General features: G+C 47.5%; 1 protein-coding gene across 1 annotated transcript in view; it reads right to left on the bottom strand.

The window, feature by feature from the left end:
* Positions 1-23,242, bottom strand: part of NUDT8 (nudix hydrolase 8) — a 45,823-nt gene extending 22,581 nt beyond the window's left edge. The window contains exons 1-4 of the mRNA XM_069232986.1: positions 22,890-23,242; positions 16,925-17,253; positions 6,352-6,484; positions 1,882-1,959 (exon numbers count right to left, since the gene is read on the bottom strand). Coding sequence (XP_069089087.1) covers positions 1,882-1,959; positions 6,352-6,484; positions 16,925-17,238 — 525 coding nt within the window. The 5' untranslated portion in view covers positions 17,239-17,253; positions 22,890-23,242. The remainder of the gene's footprint in view (positions 1-1,881; positions 1,960-6,351; positions 6,485-16,924; positions 17,254-22,889) is intronic.
* Positions 23,243-23,851: the final 609 nt, after the last annotated feature.

The following is a 23,851-nucleotide window of genomic DNA, read 5'->3' as shown; positions in this document are numbered from 1 at the left end:
CCGCCAAAAGTGGGGCCTGGCCGGAGGGGGCGGGCAACTCCACTAGCTGGAGTGTCCTGCTGGGTTGGCACAAAGGAGGTGAGCCTTTGAGGCTCACCGCCAGGTGTGACAATTCCTGCCTGGGAGAGGTGTTAGCATCTCCACCCAGTGCAGGCTTTGTTACTGGCCTCAGAGTGACAAAGGCACTCTCCCCATGGGGCCAGCAACATGTCTCGGTTTGTGGCAGGCTGCTAAAACTAGTCAGCCTACACAGATAGTCGGTTAAGTTTCAGGGGGCACCTCTAAGGTGCCCTCTGTGGTGTATTTTACAATAAAATGTACACTGGCATCAGTGTGCATTTATTGTGCTGAGAAGTTTGATACCAAACTTCCCAGTTTTCAGTGTAGCCATTATGGTGCTGTGGAGTTCGTGTTTGACAAACTCCCAGACCATATACTCTTATGGCTACCCTGCACTTACAATGTCTAAGGTTTTGTTTAGACACTGTAGGGGTACCATGCTCATGCACTGGTACCCTCACCTATGGTATAGTGCACCCTGCCTTAGGGCTGTAAGGCCTGCTAGAGGGGTGTCTTACCTATACTGCATAGGCAGTGAGAGGCTGGCATGGCACCCTGAGGGGAGTGCCATGTCGACTTACTCGTTTTGTCCTCACTAGCACACACAAGCTGGCAAGCAGTGTGTCTGTGCTGAGTGAGAGGTCTCCAGGGTGGCATAAGACATGCTGCAGCCCTTAGAGACCTTCCTTGGCATCAGGGCCCTTGGTACTAGAAGTACCAGTTACAAGGGACTTATCTGGATGCCAGGGTCTGCCAATTGTGGATACAAAAGTACAGGTTAGGGAAAGAACACTGGTGCTGGGGCCTGGTTAGCAGGCCTCAGCACACTTTCAATTGTAAACATAGCATCAGCAAAGGCAAAAAGTCAGGGGGCAACCATGCCAAGGAGGCATTTCCTTACAACCAGGTACAGAACCTCCAGCAGCACAGCTTCTCCTAGCACCAGGTACAGAACCTCCAGCAGCACAGCGTCTCTTAGCACCATGGACAGAACCTACAGCAGCACAGCATCTCCTAGCACCATGGACAGAACCTACAGCAGCACAGCGCCTCCTAGCACCAGGTACAGAACCTACAGCAGCACGGCGCCTCCTAGCACAATGATCAGAACCTACAGCAACACAATGTCTCCTAGCCCCATGGACAGAACCTCCAGCAGCACAGCGCGTCCTAACACCATTAACAGAACCTCCAGGAGCACAGCACCTCCTAGCACCATGGACAGAACCTCCAGCAGCACTGCGTCTCCTAGCACCATGGACAGAACCTCCAGCAGCACAGCGTAGCACCATGGACAGAACCTTCAGCAGCACAGCGTAGCACCATGGACAGAACCTTCAGCAGCCCAGCCTCTCCTAGCAGAATGGACAGAACCTCCAGCAGCACAGTGTCTCCTAGCACCCCAAGAAGCACAACAGGCCTTAGCTCCATGTACAGCCCCTCCAGCAGCACAGTGCTCATTACACAAACAACAGCAAAGAAACACTCTATTCAAAGCACAGACAGCAGTACAGAACCCAAGAACACCACACTTGGTGCAAAATGTACATGGCTCGAACTCTTGGAGCACAAAACCTAACAGCAAGGGGTGCTGAGAGGCAGGAGACAGAGGCACTGCATGGTGAGACAGGTAAGACCTTCAGCAGTACAGAATGTTACACCACAGATGAGCGAGGAGAACCATCTCAAAGGATGGCACTACTGCATATATTGTATAGTCGTTTTCACTGACCTCTAGCGCCAAGACACTCAAATGAGTAGCTGTGCGCTTTGCAAATGTCTTGATTTGATTGGATTGGATTTTAGTCCGACCCGTCTTACCTCATTGGAGTTTGGCGTAAGAGAAAGTGACTCGAGAGGCCCAATGTTTGCTACCACTGGAACAACGACCATCCCTCCCTGGGGAGAAAGGAGAAACAAAAGCAGTGAAAACATATAGCGCAACAAACTGAATTATCCTGGGGCTCAACAACATGCTTTTGAGGCCTGCCTCTTCTGCATGATGTTCAATCTATCCCAGAACCACCCTAAAAACATACCAGCCGACCAATGGAGCACTGCCTCACCTGCAGAGATTTCACTATTATTAGAGCATGATTTGTTGTAACACGGACACACACACCTTACTCAATGAGGCACTGCTCTGAAAATGAATTTGTTAAGAAGAAAATGGTTCTAGCCCATGAAAATGTCTTGTTTTGCACTTTTTGGTCTGATATTTTGACTTGTCCTGTGGTTGAGCCTCCTCAATGGAGTCTCACTCACTGTAATCTCTCATGAAACTGGATAATGAGATACAACTTATAGAGGCCGCTCACTAGTATAAGGGTGGGCTACCCATGGCCAGTTAGGGTAAGGGGCTCTCTAGAGACTTCAGGGGGCATGATGTAAGAGTGCATGTGTACTGCAGAATCATCTTAAAGTTGCATTTGTTGGTCAGAGTGAGCAAGGAGTGTGTCTGCGGTGTGTCTATGTGGAGAGGAATGCCATTTAGATCCTCCGTGACATGGATGGTAGACAACATGGAGGGTAAAGAGAGAGTGAGGTACATCATAGGAACACTCCTGAGGTCATTTTGAGAGAACAGTTCCTGGGAAGGAACGAAGCTAGGTGAGGGGCCCTTTTGAAGGGTAGAGACAGTTTCTACCCCTTCCTGCTTCACTCTTCCCCAGAGGTGTTACTGCAGACAGTTGTGTGTAATAGCTGCATGGGAATGTCTCTTTCTCTTTGTGCATTTGTCTCAGGTCCCTCTGTAGATGGCACACCCACCTCCACCCCTCGTCTTAGCATGTTTGAGTCACAACATCTCTCCCCAACTGTATGGGACTAATAAATTGTCAGGAACTGTCTGAAACAAGCTACAGAGGTGGATTTCTGAAATTTGCTTCAAAGCCTGAAAACCTAGGATAGATTCTGGGGAAACAAGTAAATGGGGGCAGACCGGTCACTGACCAGTGTCTGCACCAACACAGTAGTGTGAGTGGGAATTCCTGGAGCTTCACAGCCATCTCTGAATGTTTGATTCCTTCCCAGGGATTCATGGGAAAGACCCCACAAGGAAGGTGGCAGACCACATTTCCTAACCTTGACAGATGGTTTTCTGTGCCAGGAATTCATGGACAAGACCCTGCAAGGAAGGTGTTGACCACATTTCTCAACCATGACAGATGGTTTTATGTTACAGCCCTTAGAGGTGGGGTGCCACTAGATTTGTGCCTGGTGTTCTGGATCTGGAGGGAAGCACCTCAGGGTCTAGCCAAGGTGACACAGGGCTGGGCTGGTGGGGGGTGACTCTGGTGTGTCATGCAAACTCCCAAGCACAGCACCAATGAGAAACCTCCTTCCCTACTCTTGGCTGCCTGACTTGACTGCTGTTCATTCTGCCACTGCAGGACACAGACGCAGGAGGCAGAAAAGAGCACGGACTACAGAGACGTTTCACAGCACACCACAGAAAGCCCTTGGGTGGCAGCTGGAACAGTAGCTTGTCGCAGGAGCCCCCATGTCAGAAATAATGTTTGTACTTTATAAATCCATTAAAATTAATATTTGCTACTATAAGGCAAAAAATTGATAGGTTGGGCGTCCAGCCCGCAGCCTGCTGTGGGGCACAATGGCAGTGCAATGGTGTGCAGGCCGGATAGTCGGGCCTCGGTCATTGATGAGACGGAACTTTGGTGGCATTTGCATTACAAAGTACAGTAATCAATGTGTGGGTAAAAGGCAGCATAGCCCAGTCTGGCCCTCCTCTTTATTAAGGGCTGCAGCACACACCTTACAATGCTGCACACTGAACACTGAGCCCTTTTGCCCCCCCAGAATACTTATGAAGATTCAATATAGAATTATAGATGGGTGAATTACGGGGATATTTTTCACTGAGGGGTTCTGAGTGACACTGGATAGACAACTCATCCCGAACATCATTTCACTACTATGATCTCCCTAATCCCTTTCTACAGACTGTTCCTTCCTCCATTACTCCTTTTACTCATCCCAAACCTGATCTTACTACTTTGATCTCCCAATGAACACTTTCTAGATGCTTCCCTCTTCTATCCTTCCATTATTCTATTCAATCCAACTAACGGACTCACATGTCCACAGCTCAAATTAACTCATATTTTCCTATACTAATCCACCACTAATCCTTTTGGATTCCAGAGTAGCGTGTTACTTGCCAAAAAGCGCTTTGACGCATCATCAGGAGTAGTAAGCGCTATCTAAATACAATTACAGAGCGAAGCTTGGGTTGTCTATGGTGTCACTCAGAACACCAACCCTGTCTCAAGGTTAAAAAATACCTTACCTGCCACCATTAAATCACCCCAAACATCCCCTGCCTTCCTTACCCCTCCTGCACCTCTGTGTTTTGCTTTCAGCCAAAGCAGACAAGCAGAGCTGCACTGACAGGCTCCCAGAGAGCCCTGCCAGCCTGGCTGGGAGGCCTGCATTGTTGTATGGCTATTTTAGCCATATTTTAGACATGTTATATTAGCAAACTAGGCCTGCCGCTGTGCACTTTAGCCCAGTTACATTTTATTTAACATTGCTTTATTTTTCTAGCAATAGCCACATTTGCGGAGTTGTTTTATTTACCTTATCTAATTGTACTTTTGCCTAGGAAAGCATCACGTTCTTAGTACTGCATTCATTTCACTTTGTGCTTTCCTAAAGGCTGCAATCAGATAGGATTGCCGGCAAAAGTGGTAAATTGTGTCTCCAACATTCACAGAAATACACACATCCTTACGTGGGGACATTTTTCCAAGAACATCCATTGTTTTATTATAAAAACACTTCTCTGTCCCATACACATTAGAGAGAGACTCCAGCCAGATGACCACGACTGCATTCTGATTGCTGATTGCCTTCGCTACAGCCGCTTGCTTAGACTACCAAACCCCTGGCCCATATGGGGATGGCGTCTTTTTAGACAACAGCCTTCCTTGCTCAGGTAAGGGGGATGATGTCTTCCCAGAGGGGAAATCTGAAGGGTGGATTAGGGTTTATCAAGCTGTGCTCTAACATAGCTTAGGTAGGAAACAACGATATCACTCCTAGTGACAATATGGTGGGACTGTTTTTGTGTTTCACTCTCCTTGTCACAATTTTGCTTCTATTGTGTTTTAGCATCCTAGTTATTCCAATATATGCCATTTTATGTAAGATGCAGTTCCTTCAATAAATCCTTATTGAACTATATTCTGCCTCTGTTTGTCTTTGCCTGTGTGAGACTAATGCACCCAAGGGAAAGGTGTGGGATCTGATCGACCACGATTCCCCTGAGGAGTCTTTCTTGTCATGGCCCGGTTGCCTCAATCATCCCTGCTCTTGGGCGGAGATGAGGCGCTGCTAGTTAGCTGGAAAACCCGGATTAGGCCGACAAGAGTCATGTGGTGTGGAATTGTACTCAGTACCCCACAATTCAGGTGATTCTGCCACCCAAATCCAGAAGCCTCATTGGGATAATGAGAACCTACGCCACAGTATGACATTGCAAGGTTCCCCCCAAAAATACTCACCACTCTGCTCTGTGCCATTACGTTCATCATGTGCTTCTCCCCGCCCGTAAGTGACTCTCTCATGTGCTGCTTTTCCCCTTCTCTTCCCACCTGCTCTTCTGTTGTCCTCACAACCCTTCATACATTTTTTATTTTTATTTTGTCCTTTTGCATTAATAAAATCTATTTTTTTAATTTACTGATTCAAGTGCCATCTACCACCTTGGATTTGAAATAAAAAAAAACAGAAAAACAGCATCCACGTCATGATGCAGGTGCACGCATGCATGGTGACGCATGTTTGCACTTGCAGAATGACGTGACCTGGTAAGTGGGGTCGTGTCATTGCACCTTTTTCCCCACAGTATTGGCAAACAACATTGGAAAATTACGTATTATGCAACTACGCACCTGATTTAGAGTTTAGCAGAGGGGTTACTCCGTCACACCCTTGACAGATATCTCGTCTGCCGAAATCTAAATTCAATGGAATTTATATTTCGGCAGACGGGATATCGGTCACCGTTGTGATGGAGATACCCCTCCGCCAAACTTGAAATCAGGCCCTATGTGTTACAACAAGAATGCTCAAATTGAAGAAGATGTATTTTGAGCGGCCTAACATCACTGTTTACCAACCCAAAATCCAAAACTAATGAGTAGAATGGTCTCACGAAAGAATCTTATGCAAGGTCATAGCCCACAAAATAGGGCCCAAGCTGGCCTCTAGGCGCCCAGATCTCGCTTACGCATGTAGATGCAGTGTCAGAAGTCACATCGGAATTACCAAAGCAGTGAACGGCTTCATGACACCCCAGACAGTTGCCTCCTTTACTTGGACCCCCAGTTCTTCATGGGCCTCCCTCAAAGCTGTGTGGACGAGGTCACGGTCGGACGGGTCACACTTTCCACCGGGGAAACTGAAACAGAAGAGAACACATGTTGAAAAAACCAGGCACTGTCAGATTAACACACTGTGCCCTAAAGACCATGCAGCCATGCCTTCGACTAGTCCTGTGTTTGGGAAGGTGAGCAGTAAGGCACTGTGTCTACAAAGACCCCTGTGCACTGATATCTATTGAGGATGTGAGAAAAATACAAAACATGTTTAACTGCACTAAAAAGTGAGTGTAAAGGACAACTGTTCAAGAGATTATTCCTACCTATTGAAAAGATTCAATGGTATTGTGAGAGGGACACGAACCTTACCTGTGCCAGTATAACAGAGAATATAAAACTGTGGGCCCGATCCAAAAAGGGTAAATTAGACCAAAAGCCTAACTTTACTACTCTTCGGCCTTCACAAAGTTAAAGTTAGACCAAAAGTCTAACTTCACTACTTTTTGTTTTTCACAAACATAAGTTACTACTAGCAACTTTACTACTAGTAAAGGTAGACTTGTGGTCTTACTTTACCTTTGTGAATACTAAAAAGCAGTAAAGTTAGACTTTTGACCTAACTTTACCTTTGTGAAACGGGCCCAGTGTGTGAGTCTAAACCACCTTTGTGTGCCAGAGACAAACTCTAAGTAAGACAAAGAATGAAATAAACTGCAAGAGACTAAACCCTCAGCTGTGCCAGAAACTAACTGTAAACAAGAGGGACAAAAAAGTAAACTAAGAGATAGAATAAACCCCTACCTGTGCCACAGACTAACTCTAAGATTAGAAAAGAAGAAAAGATAATGTCAGAGACGAAACCCTTACATGTGCCAGAGATTAACTCTATGCAAGGGAGAGAATTAAAAAAAAAATAAGAGAGAGAACAAAGCCTTACATGTGCGAGAGACTAACTTTGGGTATGGCAAAGAATACAATAAACCTAAGCATTTCAATAATAAAAGTTAATAAAATAAACTGTAAGAGACCCATACCTGTGTTAGTGATCAACTTTATAAATGTAAAAGAAGAAAAGAAACTGTGAGATGGAACCCCTCCCTGTGCCAGAGACTAACTCAAAGTAAGACAAACTGTGAGAGACTGTGGATTGTGCTGTGACTTACCCTGACTAGGACTGTGGTCCTTACCTGGACAAGGGTGTATCCCTCTGCCAACTAGAGACCCCATTTCTAACATTGGTGGCAGCGGTGGGATATGACTTGTTTTTGTGCAATGCCATACAATAGCTACATGAACACTACCCACCCACAGTCAAAGATCATTTTCTGAATTGTTTCTTTTTCTGCAAATTTTTCTACTGGACATTTTTTTATCTAATTCTATACATGTCTCTGGCTGGGTCAACAGGTGGAGCTGGAGAGTTTGACCTAGCCAAGCTGGAGGCATACACTGTCAGACAGCTGAAAGGGTTCTGCAAGGGGATGGGAGTACCTACCCAGGGGGTCTCCACGAAGGAGGAGTACCAAGAGGCACTGAGGGCCCGGGCTGAAGCCCATTCACAAGAGCATGTTGAATTGGGAGAGCAGGTGGATGGCTCTCCAGAGGATTTGCCAACAGTAGTGGGGGGTGACACCCTTGAATTTGTGCCCCCTGAGAAAGCAGGGAGCAGTGTCTCAAATCACGGCATGACCGCAGAAGAAAGGAGAGAGGAGAGAGAATTCAGGCTACAGTTGGCCAGATTGCAAATGGAGGCAGAGGAAAGTAAGGCTGAGGGGGTCTAGGCAGAAAAGAAACTATTGCTAGCTCATAAACTGAGTATTAAAGAGCTGGACATCAAGGCTAGGCAGCCTGAGTCCAGCAGTGATGGTGGCAGGATCTGCTGGAGACAAAAAGGTTCATATACCCAAGGATGTGGTGTGGAGATGACATTGATAAGTGGTTTTCTGCATATGAAGTTGCACTAAGGGCTCATGGGGTGCCGGAATAGCAATGGGGTGGGCTTGTGGAAACACATGCCAATACTTGGGAGGGACATACTTCTCACATTAGAGGTTGGGGACCATACCAAGTATACCTCTATAAAGGCCATTTTAATTGCCAGAGAGAGCGTATGCTCAGCATTTGTTTTATAGAGTTACACCAGCACCTAGTTGACAGTAAGCTGTCTGATCCCAGGAAGCTTGCCGAGGAGGCGGACCTCTGAGCTAGCACCAGAGTTTCTAAAAATGTATCTGGGGGGACACCCACAAAGGTGGGCAGGGTCCTCAACAAAGAGAGTCCTGAGGTGAGAGGATGGATGAGCTCTGTTTCTGCGGTACCTGGTCTTGAGGTGAGTGGGACCCTGATACTCGCCACTACCCACTGTCCCTCCTTTCAAGTCGTCCGTGTTGTTACTTGCCCTGGCCTCGTCATAGCGCATTTCTTTTTTTACTTTCAGCCATGCTGCACAGCAGCAGAGAGGATGTAAAACATGGACAAACCAACAGCTCTTTATAGGCGAGACCTATTGGCTTTGCCAATGCTTATTTGCTGTTCTGTGTTTCCATCCCTCTGCTTGAACCCTCCTGTGTCTCCCCTTTTGCTTTCTACCTCTCCCTGTATTACACTGTGTCTGCCTTCTGATTTCTCTTTAACCTTTCTTCCTCCCGCCCTCCCCTTTTGTTCTTTTCTGTTGCTTCTTTTTCTCTGTCTTGTGTCTCCCTTTTGCTTTCTGTTCGCCCTTTTATCTCACCGTTCCTGCCTCCTCTGTCTCCCCAGCCTAACTCTCGACAATGTGCCCCACCAACCTCTCAATAGAGCTCCCCCTGCTTCCTCTTTCCCTCCCTCCGTTCTCTTCCCGCCCTACCTTGCTCCCTCCTCCCCAGGGAAATCACACAACTGGCTGAAGAATTTGTCACCTCCTGTCACCAGGTTAGGTCTAAAAAGGAAACTTCATCAGCCGCAGCATGTCACGAGCTGCAGTAAAACAAGACGTAGTGTGAACACCCTGCGCGTGCCTCGTGCAAGACCTGCGCGAGGCGCCCTTCCTGGACAGGTGTGCTAAACTGAGACACACCAGGGTGGGGGGGGGCTGGAGACAGCCAGGGAGGGAGGCGAGGAAAGAGAGGGGAAGCAAGAGATAATGGGGGCAGAGGGCTAACTTTATGTAAAGATGCACATGCACTGCCCAATCGCAGCATTCATATGCCCAGGTAACGCCTGGCACACAGGTGGTACTACAAGGTGAGCAGCTACCATGCTCCCAAGTACAGTAATCACCGCCGGGTACATCCGTCTATACCCAGGTAAAGCCTGGCACACAAGCGTTGCCACAATGTGAGCAGGTACCATTCTCCCAAGTACAGCAGTCACTGCTGGTACATCCGTCTATACCCAGGTAAAGCCTGGCACACAGGCACTGTCACAAGGTGAGCGGATACCGTTCACCCAAGTACAGCAGTCACCACCGGGTACATCCTCCTCTGCCCAGGTAAAGCCTGCCACACAGGCTGTCACAATGTGAGCGGATACTGTTCACCCAAGTACAGCAGTCACCGCTAGGTACGGCAAAGGGGGTCAGATATTTTCCCCTGGTAATGCACGTGTATGATACCTCACTCTGTTCCTCAGAGGGCGGGTACTATAGTCAACCAACGGGTGAAATGGTCTTTAATGTGTTTTAGAGGCTCTTGAAAGGTATATCCTTGTCGCAACACATGATGAATCCCAAGACACCCCAACATTTTACCTCATTATCACCCCTACATGGCATTCTGTCAGGGCACACACACACATCCACCCACAGGTCCCTATGTCATCACTTTCTCAATGTCGAGAAATGTCACAACACAACATATTCCCCTATGTCATGTACTGCTTGAAGTCATGACCCTTGCTTATCCTGCTAGGATCCCTCCTGGAAACCTGGCACATCGCGACATCTCATGACATCATGGTTTCTCATGACCTTGAGAGCATTTATAATCTGAAGGGACCCCATAGGCCTTACGCCATCCTAACTTTAAAGGCCTCATGATTTCACTGCCCGTGGCTGGTAGAGCTCGTCTGGCATCATAAACAGGTGCATGCCACAGTATGTCACAATACTGAGATCACGAATACCAACCTGTCCCGATACCACCTCCACAATATTGGTTACCAACATATCATCAAAGTAACCACATGGGTATGGGTAGTTTTGCTATCCTAAACTTTACATCTACTCATCTACACAATATGTTGGGGGTCGATACCGCGGAGTACACTTAAGGGCAGGTCGATATGTAATCTTGGATATTATGGCAGCACCCTGTCGGGGACATCCGGTGTCATGGCCACCTGGGGCATGGCCTTCAAGTGCCTTGGGGATCTACAGCGTGGATCTCATACAGCCAGGGTTGCTGGTGGCATTACAGTCTGGCAGCATCGTCCTCGAGCGCCCTTGGCATCTGTAGTGTGGATCTTAAACAGCCAGGCTTGCTGGTGGCATTACAGTCTGGCAGGCATTCAGGCATGGTCCTGGTGTGCCCTGGGCATCTGCAGTATGGCTCTTAAACAGCCAGGCTTGCTGGTGGCATTACAGTGTGGTGGCATGGCCCTTTTGTGCCCTGGAGATCTGTGCTATGGCTCTCAAGCAGCAGGCTCGCTGGTGGCATAACAGTCTGGTGGCATGGCCCTCTAGTGCCCTAGGCATCTGCAGTATGGCTCTCATACAGCCAGGCTTGCTGGTGGTATTGCAGTCTGGTGGCATGGCCCTCTGAGTTCTATGCTCCAAGTACCTTTTGGTGTCATGGCCAACCACACTCACCCCCCCCCCCCCCCCCCCCCCCAGCATCATGGCGGTCTGGTGAGCTCTCGGCCCAGCATCCAAGCCTCACGTCTGTGACGTCATGCACACCGATGCATTTTTTACAGATTTATTTATGCCAACTGAGAAAAAAAAAAGGACTCCTCAGCAGCACCCTAACATGAGAGGAGGGACTGGCTTCTCTGCGCTGCATTATAGACCGGGAAGCTCTTTGGGTGTATTGAGTCTGTACAAAGTACGCCGCTTGGCTGCACAAATCGTGTCTTTACTTTTTATCTTTTAAAGGGAAGAATGAAAAGGGTCTGAGCAGTAATTTGATAAATTCAATTTTAATCGAATTTTCGAAATTTTTGTCAGTTTTAAAATACTTTTACAGGGTTTCATTAAAAATAAAAAGTTACCCTTATTTGGTCCTTATATTTTATAATAATGAAGAGATTCCTTTTTCTTCATTTTAAGTCAGTCATAAAAACCAGACCTCTGGAAGAGTTCCAGAGACCTCGGACAGTAAACGAGGTCACCGGCTTTATGCGTGACGTAAACAGGATCTCTGCAAGCGCCTTGAGGCACCCCAGAGGTCCGCGGTTTACAGCCAGAGCTACAGAACAGCGAACCAGAGAGGCGGGTGCCTCAAAGCCAGGTCGCTCATTGCGCATCCTTTGCCTGGTACCTCAGCACCACCGACTAGGGCAATATTTCTCAATATCATTTCAACACCGAAAAGCACTGAAGTCGTCAGATGCAAGAACAGCAACCAACGCGAAAGCGTTATGGAAAATGTAGCGCCTAGAAATGAAACCCTATCAAAACATTTGTACCCAGGAGTTGGTAGAATGCTCTGGTCTTTTTATTGAAGCATCATTCAAACTGACATGTTTATTTGCCTCTGAATAAATGCGATCGTCATGTATTTGAATTTGTAAATTATTTCAAGGCCAGCAGAAGGTCTTTATTCTTCGACGTCGCTGTCCTGATTATCCAGAGGGAATGAGGGACTGACTGCTCCGACGTCAAGTTAAGGCCTCACACGGATACTGCCCAATAAACACTGACTACTCCAGGATATCAAGAAACGGTGTCACATCCACACAGATACTGCCCAATAAACACCGACTATTCTACGATACCAAGAAAAGGACTCACACCCACACGGATACTGCCCAGTAATCACGGGCAGTATCAAGAAAGGGTGTCACTCCCACACAGATACTGCCGAGTAATATCGGACTATTCCAGGATAACAAGAAAACGCCTCACGCCCACACGGATACTGCCCAATGAACACTGGCTACTCCAGGATATCAAGAAAAGGCTTCAGACCCACATAGATACTGCCCAATAAACACAGACTATTCCAGGATATCAAGAAAGGGTGTCACACCCACACGGATACTGCCCAGTAATCACGGGCAGTATCAAGAAAGGGTGTCACTCTCACACAGATACTGCCCAGTAATCACGGGCTATTCCAGGATATCAAGAAAAGGCCTCACGCCCACATTGATACTGCACAATAAACTCTGACTACTCCAGGAGATCAAGAAAAGGTGTCACATCCACACAAACACTGCCCAATAAACACTGATTACTCAAGGATACAGAGAAAAGGCCTCACGCCCACACGGATACTGCCCAATGAACACTGGCTACTCCAGTATATCAAGAAAGGGTGTCACATCCACACAAATACTGCCCAATAAACACTGACTACTCCAGGATATCAAGAAAGGGTGAACCCACACCCAGATACTGCCCAACAAACACCGACTATTCTACGATACCAAGAAGAGGGCTCACACCCACACGGATACTGCCAAATAAACACTGACTACTCCAGGATATCAAGAAAAGGTGTCACATCCACACAAATACCGCCCAATAAACACTGACTACTCCAGGATATCAAGAAAGGGTGTCACATCCACACAAATACTGCCCAATAAACACTGACTACTTCAGGATATCAAGAAAGGGTGTCACATCCACACAAATACTGCCCAATAAACACTGCCTACTCCAACATACTAAGAAACGGACTTACGTCTACACAAATACTGCCCAATAAACACTGACTACTCCAGGATATCAAGAAAGGGTGAAAGTCCCACCCAGATACTGCCCAACAAACACCGACTACTCTACGATACCAAGAAGAGGGCTCACGCCCACACGGATACTGCCAAATAAACACGGACTACTCCAGGATATCAAGAAAAGGTGTCACATCCACACAAATACTGCCCAATAAACACTGGCTACTCCAGGATATCAAGAAAGGGTGTCACATCCACACAAATACTGCCCAATAAACACTGACTACTCCAGGATATCAAGAAAGGGTGAAAGTCCCACCCAGATACTGCCCAACAAACACCGACTAGTCTACGATACTAAGAAGTGAATTCACACCCACACGGATACTGCAAAGTAAACACTGACTACCCCAGGATATCAAGAAAGGGTGTCACATCCACACAAATACTGCACAATAAACACCGATTACTCCAGGATACAGAGAAAAGGCCTCACGCCCACACGGATACTGCCCAATGAACACTGGCTACTCCAGGATATCAAGAAAAGGCTTCAGACCCACACAGATACTGCCCAATAACCACTGACTATTCCAGGAAATCCAAGAAACTGACTTACATTCACAGGTAAGTATACTGCCCAATAAACACAGACTATTCCAGGATAGCAAGAAAGGGTGTCACACCCACACGGATACTGCCCAGTAATCACGGGCAGTATCAAGAAAGGGTGTCACTCCCACACAGATACTGCCCAGTAATCACGGGCTATTCCAGGATATCAAGAAAAGGCCTCACGCCCACACTGATACTGCCCAATAAACTCGGACTACTCCAGGAGATAAAGAAAAGGTGTCACATCCACACAAATACTGCCCAATAAACACCGATTACTCAAGGATACAGAGAAAAGGCCTCACGCCCACACGGATACTGCCCAATGAACACTGGCTACTGCAGTATATCAAGAAAGGGTGTCACATCCACACAAATACTGCCCAATAAACACTGACTACTCCAGGATATCAAGAAAGGGTGAAAGTCCCACCCAGATACTGCCCAACAAACACCGACTACTCTACGATACCAAGAAGAGGGCTCACGCCCACACGGATACTGCCAAACAAACACTGACTACTCCAGGATATCAAGAAAAGGTGTCACATCCACACAAATACTGCCCAATAAACACTGACCACTCCAACATACTAAGAAACGGACTTACGTCTACACAAATACTGCCCAATAAACACTGACTACTCCAGGATATCAAAAAAGGGTGAAACTCCCACCCAGATACTGCCCAACAAACACCGACTATTCTACGATACCAAGAAGAGAACTCACACCCACACGGATAATTCTGAGTAAACACTGATTTCCCCAAGATAGAGAGAAAAAGCCTCACGCCCACACGGATACTGCCCAATAAACAGTGACTACACCAGGATACATAGAAAAGTGCTCCCACCCACATGGATACTGCCCAATAAACACTGACTACCCCAGGATACAGAGAAAAGTGCTCCCACCCACATGGATACTGCCGAATAAACACTGACTACCCCAGGAAACAGAGAAAAGTGCTCACACCCACACGGATACTGCCCAACAAACACCGAGTATTCTACGATACCAAGAAGAGAACTCACACCCACACGGATACTGCTCAATAAACACCGATTACACCAAGATAGAGAGAAAAAGCCTCACGCCCTCACGGATACTGTCCAATAAACACGGACTACGCCAGGATACAGAGAAAAGTGCTCCCACCCACATGGATACTGCCCAATAAACACTGACTAGCCCAGGATACAGAGAAAAGGCCTCACGCCCACACGGACACTATGGAATAAACACTGACTACCCCAAGATGCAGAGAAAAGTGCTCACACCTACACGGATACTGCCCAATAAACACAGACTATTCTACAATACTAAAAAGGCCTCACACCCACACGGATGCTGCCCAATAAACACTGACTATCTAAGGTACCAAGAAAAGCACTCACACAGATACTGTCCAATAAACTTTGACTATTCTAAGATACCAAGAAAAGGACTCACACAGATACTGTCCAATAAACTTTGACTATTCTAAGATACCAAGAAAAGGACACACGGATACTGCCCAATAAACTCTGACTACCCCAGGATACAGAGAAAATGCTTCACGCCCACTGCCCAGTAAACACTGACTACTCCAGGATAAGAAGAGAAGGTGCCAGTGTTAGCACTGGTGGGCAGAAATCAGGGTAGTTGAGTCCGAGCCATCAGGCAGAGATGCAAGAATCTGTCAAGGTGACACAGGCAGAGGCCATTGAAGACCACACAGGGTGAGATTTGAAGATTTCCTTGACCCTCGCGTGGGATGGCTTCACTGGAGTTGAGGCAGAATGGGGGTAGGTTCAGGGTGGCAGACCTCAGGTGTTGGGGTGACCCTATGGTAAACAGCTAAGAACCAGAGGGGAAGGTAACAGTGTAACAGTGACACCTAGTGGTTCAAGACAAGAACATCTTCTGTTTCTAGGCTGCGTCCAGGCGCTTGCAGGTCCCGGAGACTTATTCTAAGAGCCAGGTCTTGAGGGTCATTCGGCAGTGACACTAGCTGACTAAGGATGGCACCGGGTAATGGCTGGCAGACACAAGCAGAGTCACCTGCAACAGTGCCACCTAGAGGCCTCCTGGAGCACATACTGAGTGAGGGGCCAGAGAATGGTGCAGCAGCGACATCTAGCGGTCTAAACGCGGTACTGGATGCTGGCCGGCAGACGCACGAAGGCTCAGCTGCAGTAGTGACACTTAGGAGGCCCAGGATCAGTGAACGTGGGGGCAGGGAATAGCACAGCAGCGACATCTAGTGGTCTACGGGTGGCATTGGATGTTAGTAGGCGGGCTCAGCTGCACTGGTGACTCCTAGAGGCCACAGATTCAGTAAACCAAAGAGTAGACAATAGCGCAGCAGCGACATCTAGTGGTCTAAGGGGGGTATTGGATCTTAGTAGGCAGGAGCAGACAGACTCAGCTACATTGGTGACTCTTAGAGGCCACAGGTTCAGTAAACCAAGGAGCAGATAATGGTGCAGGGATGGTATTGGATGATGGCTGACAGGAGCATGTAGGCTCAGCTGCATCAGTGACACTTAAGAGGCCACAGGATCAGTAAATAAGGGGAGAGAGAATAGGGGCAGAGAATGGTCCCGCAGCGACACCTAGCGGACTAAGGATGGCACTGGATTACGGCTGCAGCGGTGACTGTAACTCTTTGAGGCCGCAGAACAAGTAAATCAGGGAGCAGACAAAGGTGCAGCAGGGGCACCACATGCCTAATGAGAAGACAAAAATGACCGTGGTGCTGGAAAGGACTTGCAGCGTGTCTCACTGAAATAAAGGCTCACTTATGTCTGTCTCTAAGACTGGGAAAAGGGTGTTGATGCACAGGCTTATTTAACTCAGTCTGTGCTCTCCAGCGGTGCAAAGAATGGCAAAGTAGCAGCATCTGGTGGTGTTTCAGAGAACAGCACCATCTGAAGCCTTCGACTGGTTTGCCCACTGTCCTGTCTCTTGCTGCTTTGATTGTGAGCAGAATATACAAGTACATACAGAAGGAAAGAGCCTTACCTGCAACCCCGCCTTCTGGAAACAGAAGTAAGTCATGGAAGGAAGACTACCCCAGAGCCAGCAATGCCCAGGCATACCTGACATCTCCTTTGTGCTTCCCACGGAGCTCAGTGGATCGAAGGGTGTACAGGAAGGCCGGCTCGCCAGCCACAGTACACAGAGGCACCAACACAGCCGCGGTGGCCTTCGAGGCGCGATAACGATTCGTGGGCGCCTCGAGCACACCCCGGCACCGCCTCTCATTCTCAGGGGACAGGCAGCTCCAGGTGGGGTCCCCATGTCTTGTCCCTTCTGTCCTCTCGGTGGTCACTGGACTGGAGGCTGCTGAGGCACACCAGCGAGGAAGAGCTGGTTTAAGTCTCTGGTGGGCACGGCACAGGGCTGGCAGCATGTCCCTCTGGCTATCCTGCAAACAGCAACAGAAGAGGGTGATGGGGCACTCACAGGAAAGCAGACCTGAAACAGAACATTTGGAGACAAACATCTACCATGTTTCCTGGTAGAAATGCCCTTCATTACTGCATGCAATCTTTACTGCTGGAGCCCTTTATTCACATACATTAAATTCTGCTGGGCGAGGAACCCCTTCGTTCGTGCACTCAGTCTCTACTGGTGGAGGAGGTGTTATTCATACTCACTCACCGCTACTGGCAGTGGAGTCCTTTATTCATACGCTCACCTCTACTGACCAAGGAGCCCTTTATTCATACACTCACCTCTACTGACCAAGGAGCCCTTTATTCATACACTCACCTCTACTGGAGGAGGAGACCTTTATTCATACACTCACCTCTACTGGAGGAGGAGACCTTTATTCATACACTCACCTCTACTGGCGGTGGAGCCCTTTATTCACACACTCATCTCTACTGGCGGTGGAGCCCTTTATTCACACACTGATCTCTACTGGCGGTGGAGCCCTTTATTCATACACTCACCTCTACTGGAGGAGGAGGCCTTTATTCACACACTCACCTCTACTGGCGGAGGAGCCCTTTATTCACACACTCACCTCTACTGGCGGAGGAGCCCTTTATTCACACACTCACCTCTACAGGAGGAGCCCTTTATTCATACACTCACCTCTACTGGCGGAGGATCCCTTTATTCATACACTCACCTCTACTGGCGGAGGAGCCCTTTATTCACACACTCACCTCTACAGGAGGAGCCCTTTATTCACACACTCACCTCTACTGGCGGTGGAGCCCTTTATTCACACACTCACCTCTACCGGCGGAGGAGCCCTTTATTCATACACTCACCTCTACTGGCGGAGGAGCCCTTTATTCATACACTCACCTCTACTGGCGGAGGAGCCCTTTATTCATACACTCACCTCTACTGGCGGAGGAGCCCTTTATTCATACACTCACCTCTACTGGAGGAGGAGCCCTTTATTCATACACTCACCTCTACTGGAGGAGCCCTTTATTCACACACTCACCTCTACTGGAGGAAGAGCCCTTTATTCACACACTCACCTCTACTGGCCGAGGAGCCCTTTATTCATACACTCTCCTCTACTGGAGGAGTCCTTTATTCATACACTCACCTCTACTGGAGGAGGAGCCCTTTATTCATACACTCACCTCTACTGGAGGAGTCCTTTATTCATACACTCACCTCTACTGGAGGAGGAGTCCAATATTCATACACTCACCTCTACTGGCGGAGGAGCCCTTTATTCATACACTCACCTCTACTGGCGGAGGAGCCCTTTATTCATACACTCACCTCTACTGGAGGAGCCCTTTATTCACACACTCACCTCTACTGGCAGAGGAGCCCTTTATTCATACACTCACCTCTACTGGCAGAGGAGCCCTTTATTCATACACTCACCTCTACTGGCGGAGGAGCCCTTTAGTCATACACTCACCTCTACTGGAGGAGCCCTTTATTCACACACTCACCTCTACTGGCAGAGGAGCCCTTTATTCATACACTCACCTCTACTGGCAGAGGAGCCCTTTATTCATACACTCACCTCTACTGGCGGTGGAGCCCTTTATTCATACACTCACCTCTACTGGTGGTGGAGCCCTTTATTCACACACTCACCTCTACTGGTGGTGGAGACCTTTATTCACACACTCACCTCTACCGGCGGAGGAGCCCTTTATTCACACACTCACCTCTACTGGTGGTGGAGACCTTTATTCACATGCATTCACCTCATTCACCTCTACTGGGTGAGAAGCCCTTTAGTTCTCAAGTTCTGGGCTCTTAGCGACTCATACATAATCAGGTACTCTTCATGGGAAGCATGCAATTATTCAAATACTTGACTTAAATAGAGCTCTGGTAGGTTCAAAGTAGAGCAGAAACATTAAGGTGGCATAATCAAAGCTTTGCTAGAATTCAAAACCTGACATATCATGAATCCTGGCATAATCAGAGAGGGTATTATCAGAGCTCTGACATAGTGACAACTTTGCCATAATTTCTCACTTCCATGTATGACACTAAATAGGACAAGTGGATGTTAATACTGGAACAAAGATTTCTGCAGCATCTCAAGTGGGTATATAAAGTTCCAGACTCCTGTAGAGTTTGGGAACTACACTTGTCACCTGATGCCACAATCAACAAAACCAAAGAGACATGCTAGCAAAATGACAGTCACCACACTGGCTTGTAAAAGTATCAAATCTGAACATAAAAATGCTCAGTGGAGACACACAAGGAGTGTTTTGCCAGACTTAGTAAGGCCATTAAGTGTATGACTCTCTTGGTACCTTTTTTTCCCGATAAATTCTAAAATATTTAGCAAACATAGTATTGTCTCCCACCTTGCCTGGCGATCTCTCTCTAGTGTATATTGCTTCCTTTCCTCTGTTATCCCCCAATTCTTTACTTCATAGAATATCTGAGCTTCACTCTGGGCCCACCGATTTACCCAAGAACCTTCATTATTACAAACTCTTCAATGTAGTGTCCGGAAACCTTTTAGTCACATTCTCAACTCTCTTACAAGGAAGGGCAGGTGCCCGGCCAATTCAAACCAGCTCAAGTCACCCCAATCTCAAAAACAACAGAAGAAGAACTCAAAGTAAAAGCAATTAAGGCACATTTCTTTTCTCCAGGGGGCTGAAAACATTTTGAAGAGTTAAGTGACAAAGCATGCATAGGGCTTTTTGAAATCCAACAATCTGTTAAATCCTTCTTAAGCAGGGTTTCGACCAAGTCAAGGCACTGACTTTGTGAACCTTGAGGGTCTTGATGCCTTCGGGATGGAAGCAGATTATAGTGTCAGCACGCTGATGCTTTGGACCTATCAAGGGTGATTGACACCACTGATCTCTCTACCCTTTTGGATCATCCAAAGATCACTGGGATTTATAACTCGCCACAATCTTTCTGAGTATGTAGCCTTCTCTTCCTTGCATTCACGCTCCTTCGGACTGTGGTGGTTCCCAAAGTTCTTCACTATTACTTTACTGTTTCAACATTTACAATGGCCCATCAGCTAAATGCATCACCTTCGATGGCCTTAACATCTACATTTATGCCGATGGTACTCAACTCATCATTAACTTACATGGGGCGCCTCATTGTGCGCTGCTTCCAACAATGCATGAAGCAGACCAGTGCGCGATGGAGAGATTACTGGCTCAATCTCAATTTAGATAAACCTAAGGTAACAATTGTAAGTAAAAGATGCTACCATTGGCTGCATTGTTACTGGTCTTCTGAGCTGGGGCCCTGCCCTATCCCTGGTAATACTGTTTATAATTTTAGAGTTTAATTTGATGCAGATTTTCCCTCATCCCTCAATTCCTGTTGGTGGTTTGTAGGTGTACCTTCTATCTTTGAAAATTAAAGAAGTTCCTCTCTTATATTTACTGAGAGCAGCAAAGTCCTTGCTATGTTAGACATTATGGGCACTAGCCTTGACTCAGGCTGATTCTCATGCTTCATTTACGCTAGACCTCTCACCACAGCCCTAAAATGCGTGCACATGCATGTCGTCCATCTTGAGGTGTTTTTTCTTCGTTCCAGGTAACCAGATGATACTACTGGCTTTAAAGTTGAACAAGCCCTGACAAAGCCAAAACACAAGTGGTGGTAGGCAGTAGTGGGGCCACATCCTACAGAAACCACAAGGGAGGCAGGAGGAACAGGGAAGAAATGTCCATACGGGACTATTGAAAATAATTACATAGCCATGTAACCTTTCAAGAGATGCAGTAGATTTAAGGGCAGGCCACTCAACCAATGACAACTTTTAAGAATGCCAACAAACAGTTGCTGAGGGAGCTAACCAAAAGCTCGTTCTCTGTGAACTGTAGCTGTGTTTTGCACGTATGTAGTAGTGTACTAGTATCATGAGGTCACTGATGCACAACTACATTTGCCTTTAATAAATACCTAAACATGCATCTTCCTGGAAGACAGGCATCAAAACAAATGGGAAGGAGTGGCTCTTCCAGTACACAGTCCATCAACGCAGAGGTTAAAACAACTAAAACTGTGGCTTCTTTGTGTAAAGACAAGGGCATCAGAGGGCAGAGGCGTGCCTCTTGTAAGTACCGTTATATGCAAAGAAAAGATGAAGTGGTGATAACACCTCAAAAACCAGGAGAAACAAAAAAATCTTACAAATTATGAGGTCTAGTGCTGTGCAAAATATGACAAACATCAATCTTCCGTTGTCTACCCAGTTGTGAAAATCGCCAGTAACATAACATGCCTTTTACCTACCAATGTGCTGCCAATAATCAAGTCCTGTCACATAGACACCACACCCCTGCAGTCAGGCTCACCCTACGTGGGATAATAAAAGGATGTTGGACCTGAATATGGATCTTAAAGACTTTATAGTTGTGGCTTAAACAGAACTTTAAGAAACCAAGTTATGTTCAAGCTGACACTCCCACATTCAGAAAGCTTTCCAGGCTTAAACAGTGAATCTCTGTAAATGCATTCATGATCTGAAATTATCTATTTCAGTGGTTCCCAACCTTCTGACTTCTGTGGACTCCCACTTTATCATTACTGGAGCCAGGGGATCCCCACTGAATCTTTATTGGAATCCAGGGACTTCCGATTAAGTAATTACTGAAACCTGGGGACCTAATATGTTAATATTATTTAATTTTCCAAGCAGTCACCCCGGGAGGCGCCCCGGGACCACAGGTTGGGAACAACTGATCTATCTGGGTTGGCAGAGCACACTATGGAGGATGGCACAGAGCAGTAACCAAGGAAAAAATATGATGTAACAACTTAAGCTTTATTTCCTTAGAGAGAGATTAGTAGGTTTGGAGTGTGGGGTTGAGAGACTAAAATGAATAGGTGGGGTAGACTGACAGGCCTTCTAGGAAGTGCTCTTTAAGGCCCCTTTGAAAAGCAGAGATTAACCTGTTTTGTCAGATGCAGGTTGAATACAATTTGTTGTCATTCATTATATAGCAATTGATTAGATCTACTAAATATGAATGGGTTATAATGGGTCCCATCAAACGGGGAATGGGTTATAATGGGTTGCACCACTGTTTGAAACTTCTGGGGGAAGATTGCTGTGATCAGGTGGCATGACCCATTTTTGAGCATTTTTGGGGGGGAACAAAAACTTTGAAACTTTTGAAATAACACGGGGACGTTCCAATCCGATCCAGTGGTAGAGGAGGGTCCTTCCTATTGGCCTCAGTCCAAGGCAAGGGCAGCTGGTTAGACAACAGAACAGTTTATCTCCCTTCCCATTGGTTGAGATCTGGTAGCGGTTACACAGTGACACCAGGCGATTGGAACAGCCTACGTTGCGTCACATACAACTCCTCTTCCTATTGGCCAGTGTCCAGGCGAAGCATCGACTGTAAGACACCGAAACACTGCCCGTGCCTCCCCATTGGTTGTGATACGACTCTGCTTACGCAATAATTCTGAGCTATGAGATTGGAGACGGGTTGAGCTCAGGGGACAGTTCTCCGGATCCGTTTCTTAACAGTCACGTGACGCTCCCTACCCAAAAAATGCCCGTCCGTTTTCCAACGGCTGCTGCCCCTAAAAAGCGTGGTTATTTTTGTCGTTACTCACCTACGCCTTTTTATACGACTCACGGAGGTGGCTGCCGTTCAGCACGAGACGATCAGCTGTCGCCGGAGCAGGTCACCTTGGGACACGAATGGGACGCTGTAACCCGCCCTCTAACCGTAACTGGGTGCTGCGCTAATCCTGCCCCGCACTGACATGGCGCCGCCTGCGCTCTCCGCCGCACTCAGTACGGACCCGCTTCCGCCCCGCAGAACGCCGGCTCTCAAGATGGCCGCGGTCCACATGGGAGGTAATTTACTGTCATTGGTCCCCCTGGGGTACATTGGTGAAGAGGCGTGCCCCAGGGGTACCAAAAGGTCGCCCGAGGGTGTTTATTAGGAGCTGAGTCATCTAGTGATACAATCGCGTTCCCAGTAGCGGAATGACGCAGGCGACGCTCCAAGCAACGGCGCAGATCATGTGACTCACACGTCAGCCCACGTGCTCTCCACGTGCTTCTGGTGACAGCTCAGTCGACGGCCGCTTGCGAGCACCTGTCACTGAATACTGAGGGGTGGGGGGTAGGCCCTTTCCCCAGACGGGTTGATTTTTCGTAGAATTGGGGGTGTAGGTGGGGTGCAATGTCCACACAACGGGTCATAGGTAGGGCACAGAGGTTTTGGGAGTGGGAAGAGTTAATTTTATTTTTGTAGTTTTATGTAGCACAGAAATGGCCCAGGGACTTCCGAGTTTTTTCCAAGAGTACAGTTCCCAGCAATCATTAAACAGACCTTGGAGAGTGTGCGGGGGGGTCACAGACTTTGCCAAAGTGGCTTACAAAGAGAAGGGTGGAGTGTAACAGAGGCCCCTGCAGGGCAGGAGGCCCCACAGATATCCAGGGGCCCTCTCCAGGGGCCCTCTAGACGTTTAAGGGAGCCCCATTCATTCAACTTCAGTATCTGTGGGGTATGAAAGTCTCTGGGACCCTCTAACCATTTAGGGGAGCCCCATTCACCCAACTTCAA

The sequence above is a fragment of the Pleurodeles waltl genome, chromosome 4_2 (genome assembly GCF_031143425.1).
Source record: "Pleurodeles waltl isolate 20211129_DDA chromosome 4_2, aPleWal1.hap1.20221129, whole genome shotgun sequence".
Lineage (NCBI taxonomy): Eukaryota > Metazoa > Chordata > Amphibia > Caudata > Salamandridae > Pleurodeles > Pleurodeles waltl.
This window is presented reverse-complemented; position numbering and strand designations above follow the sequence as displayed.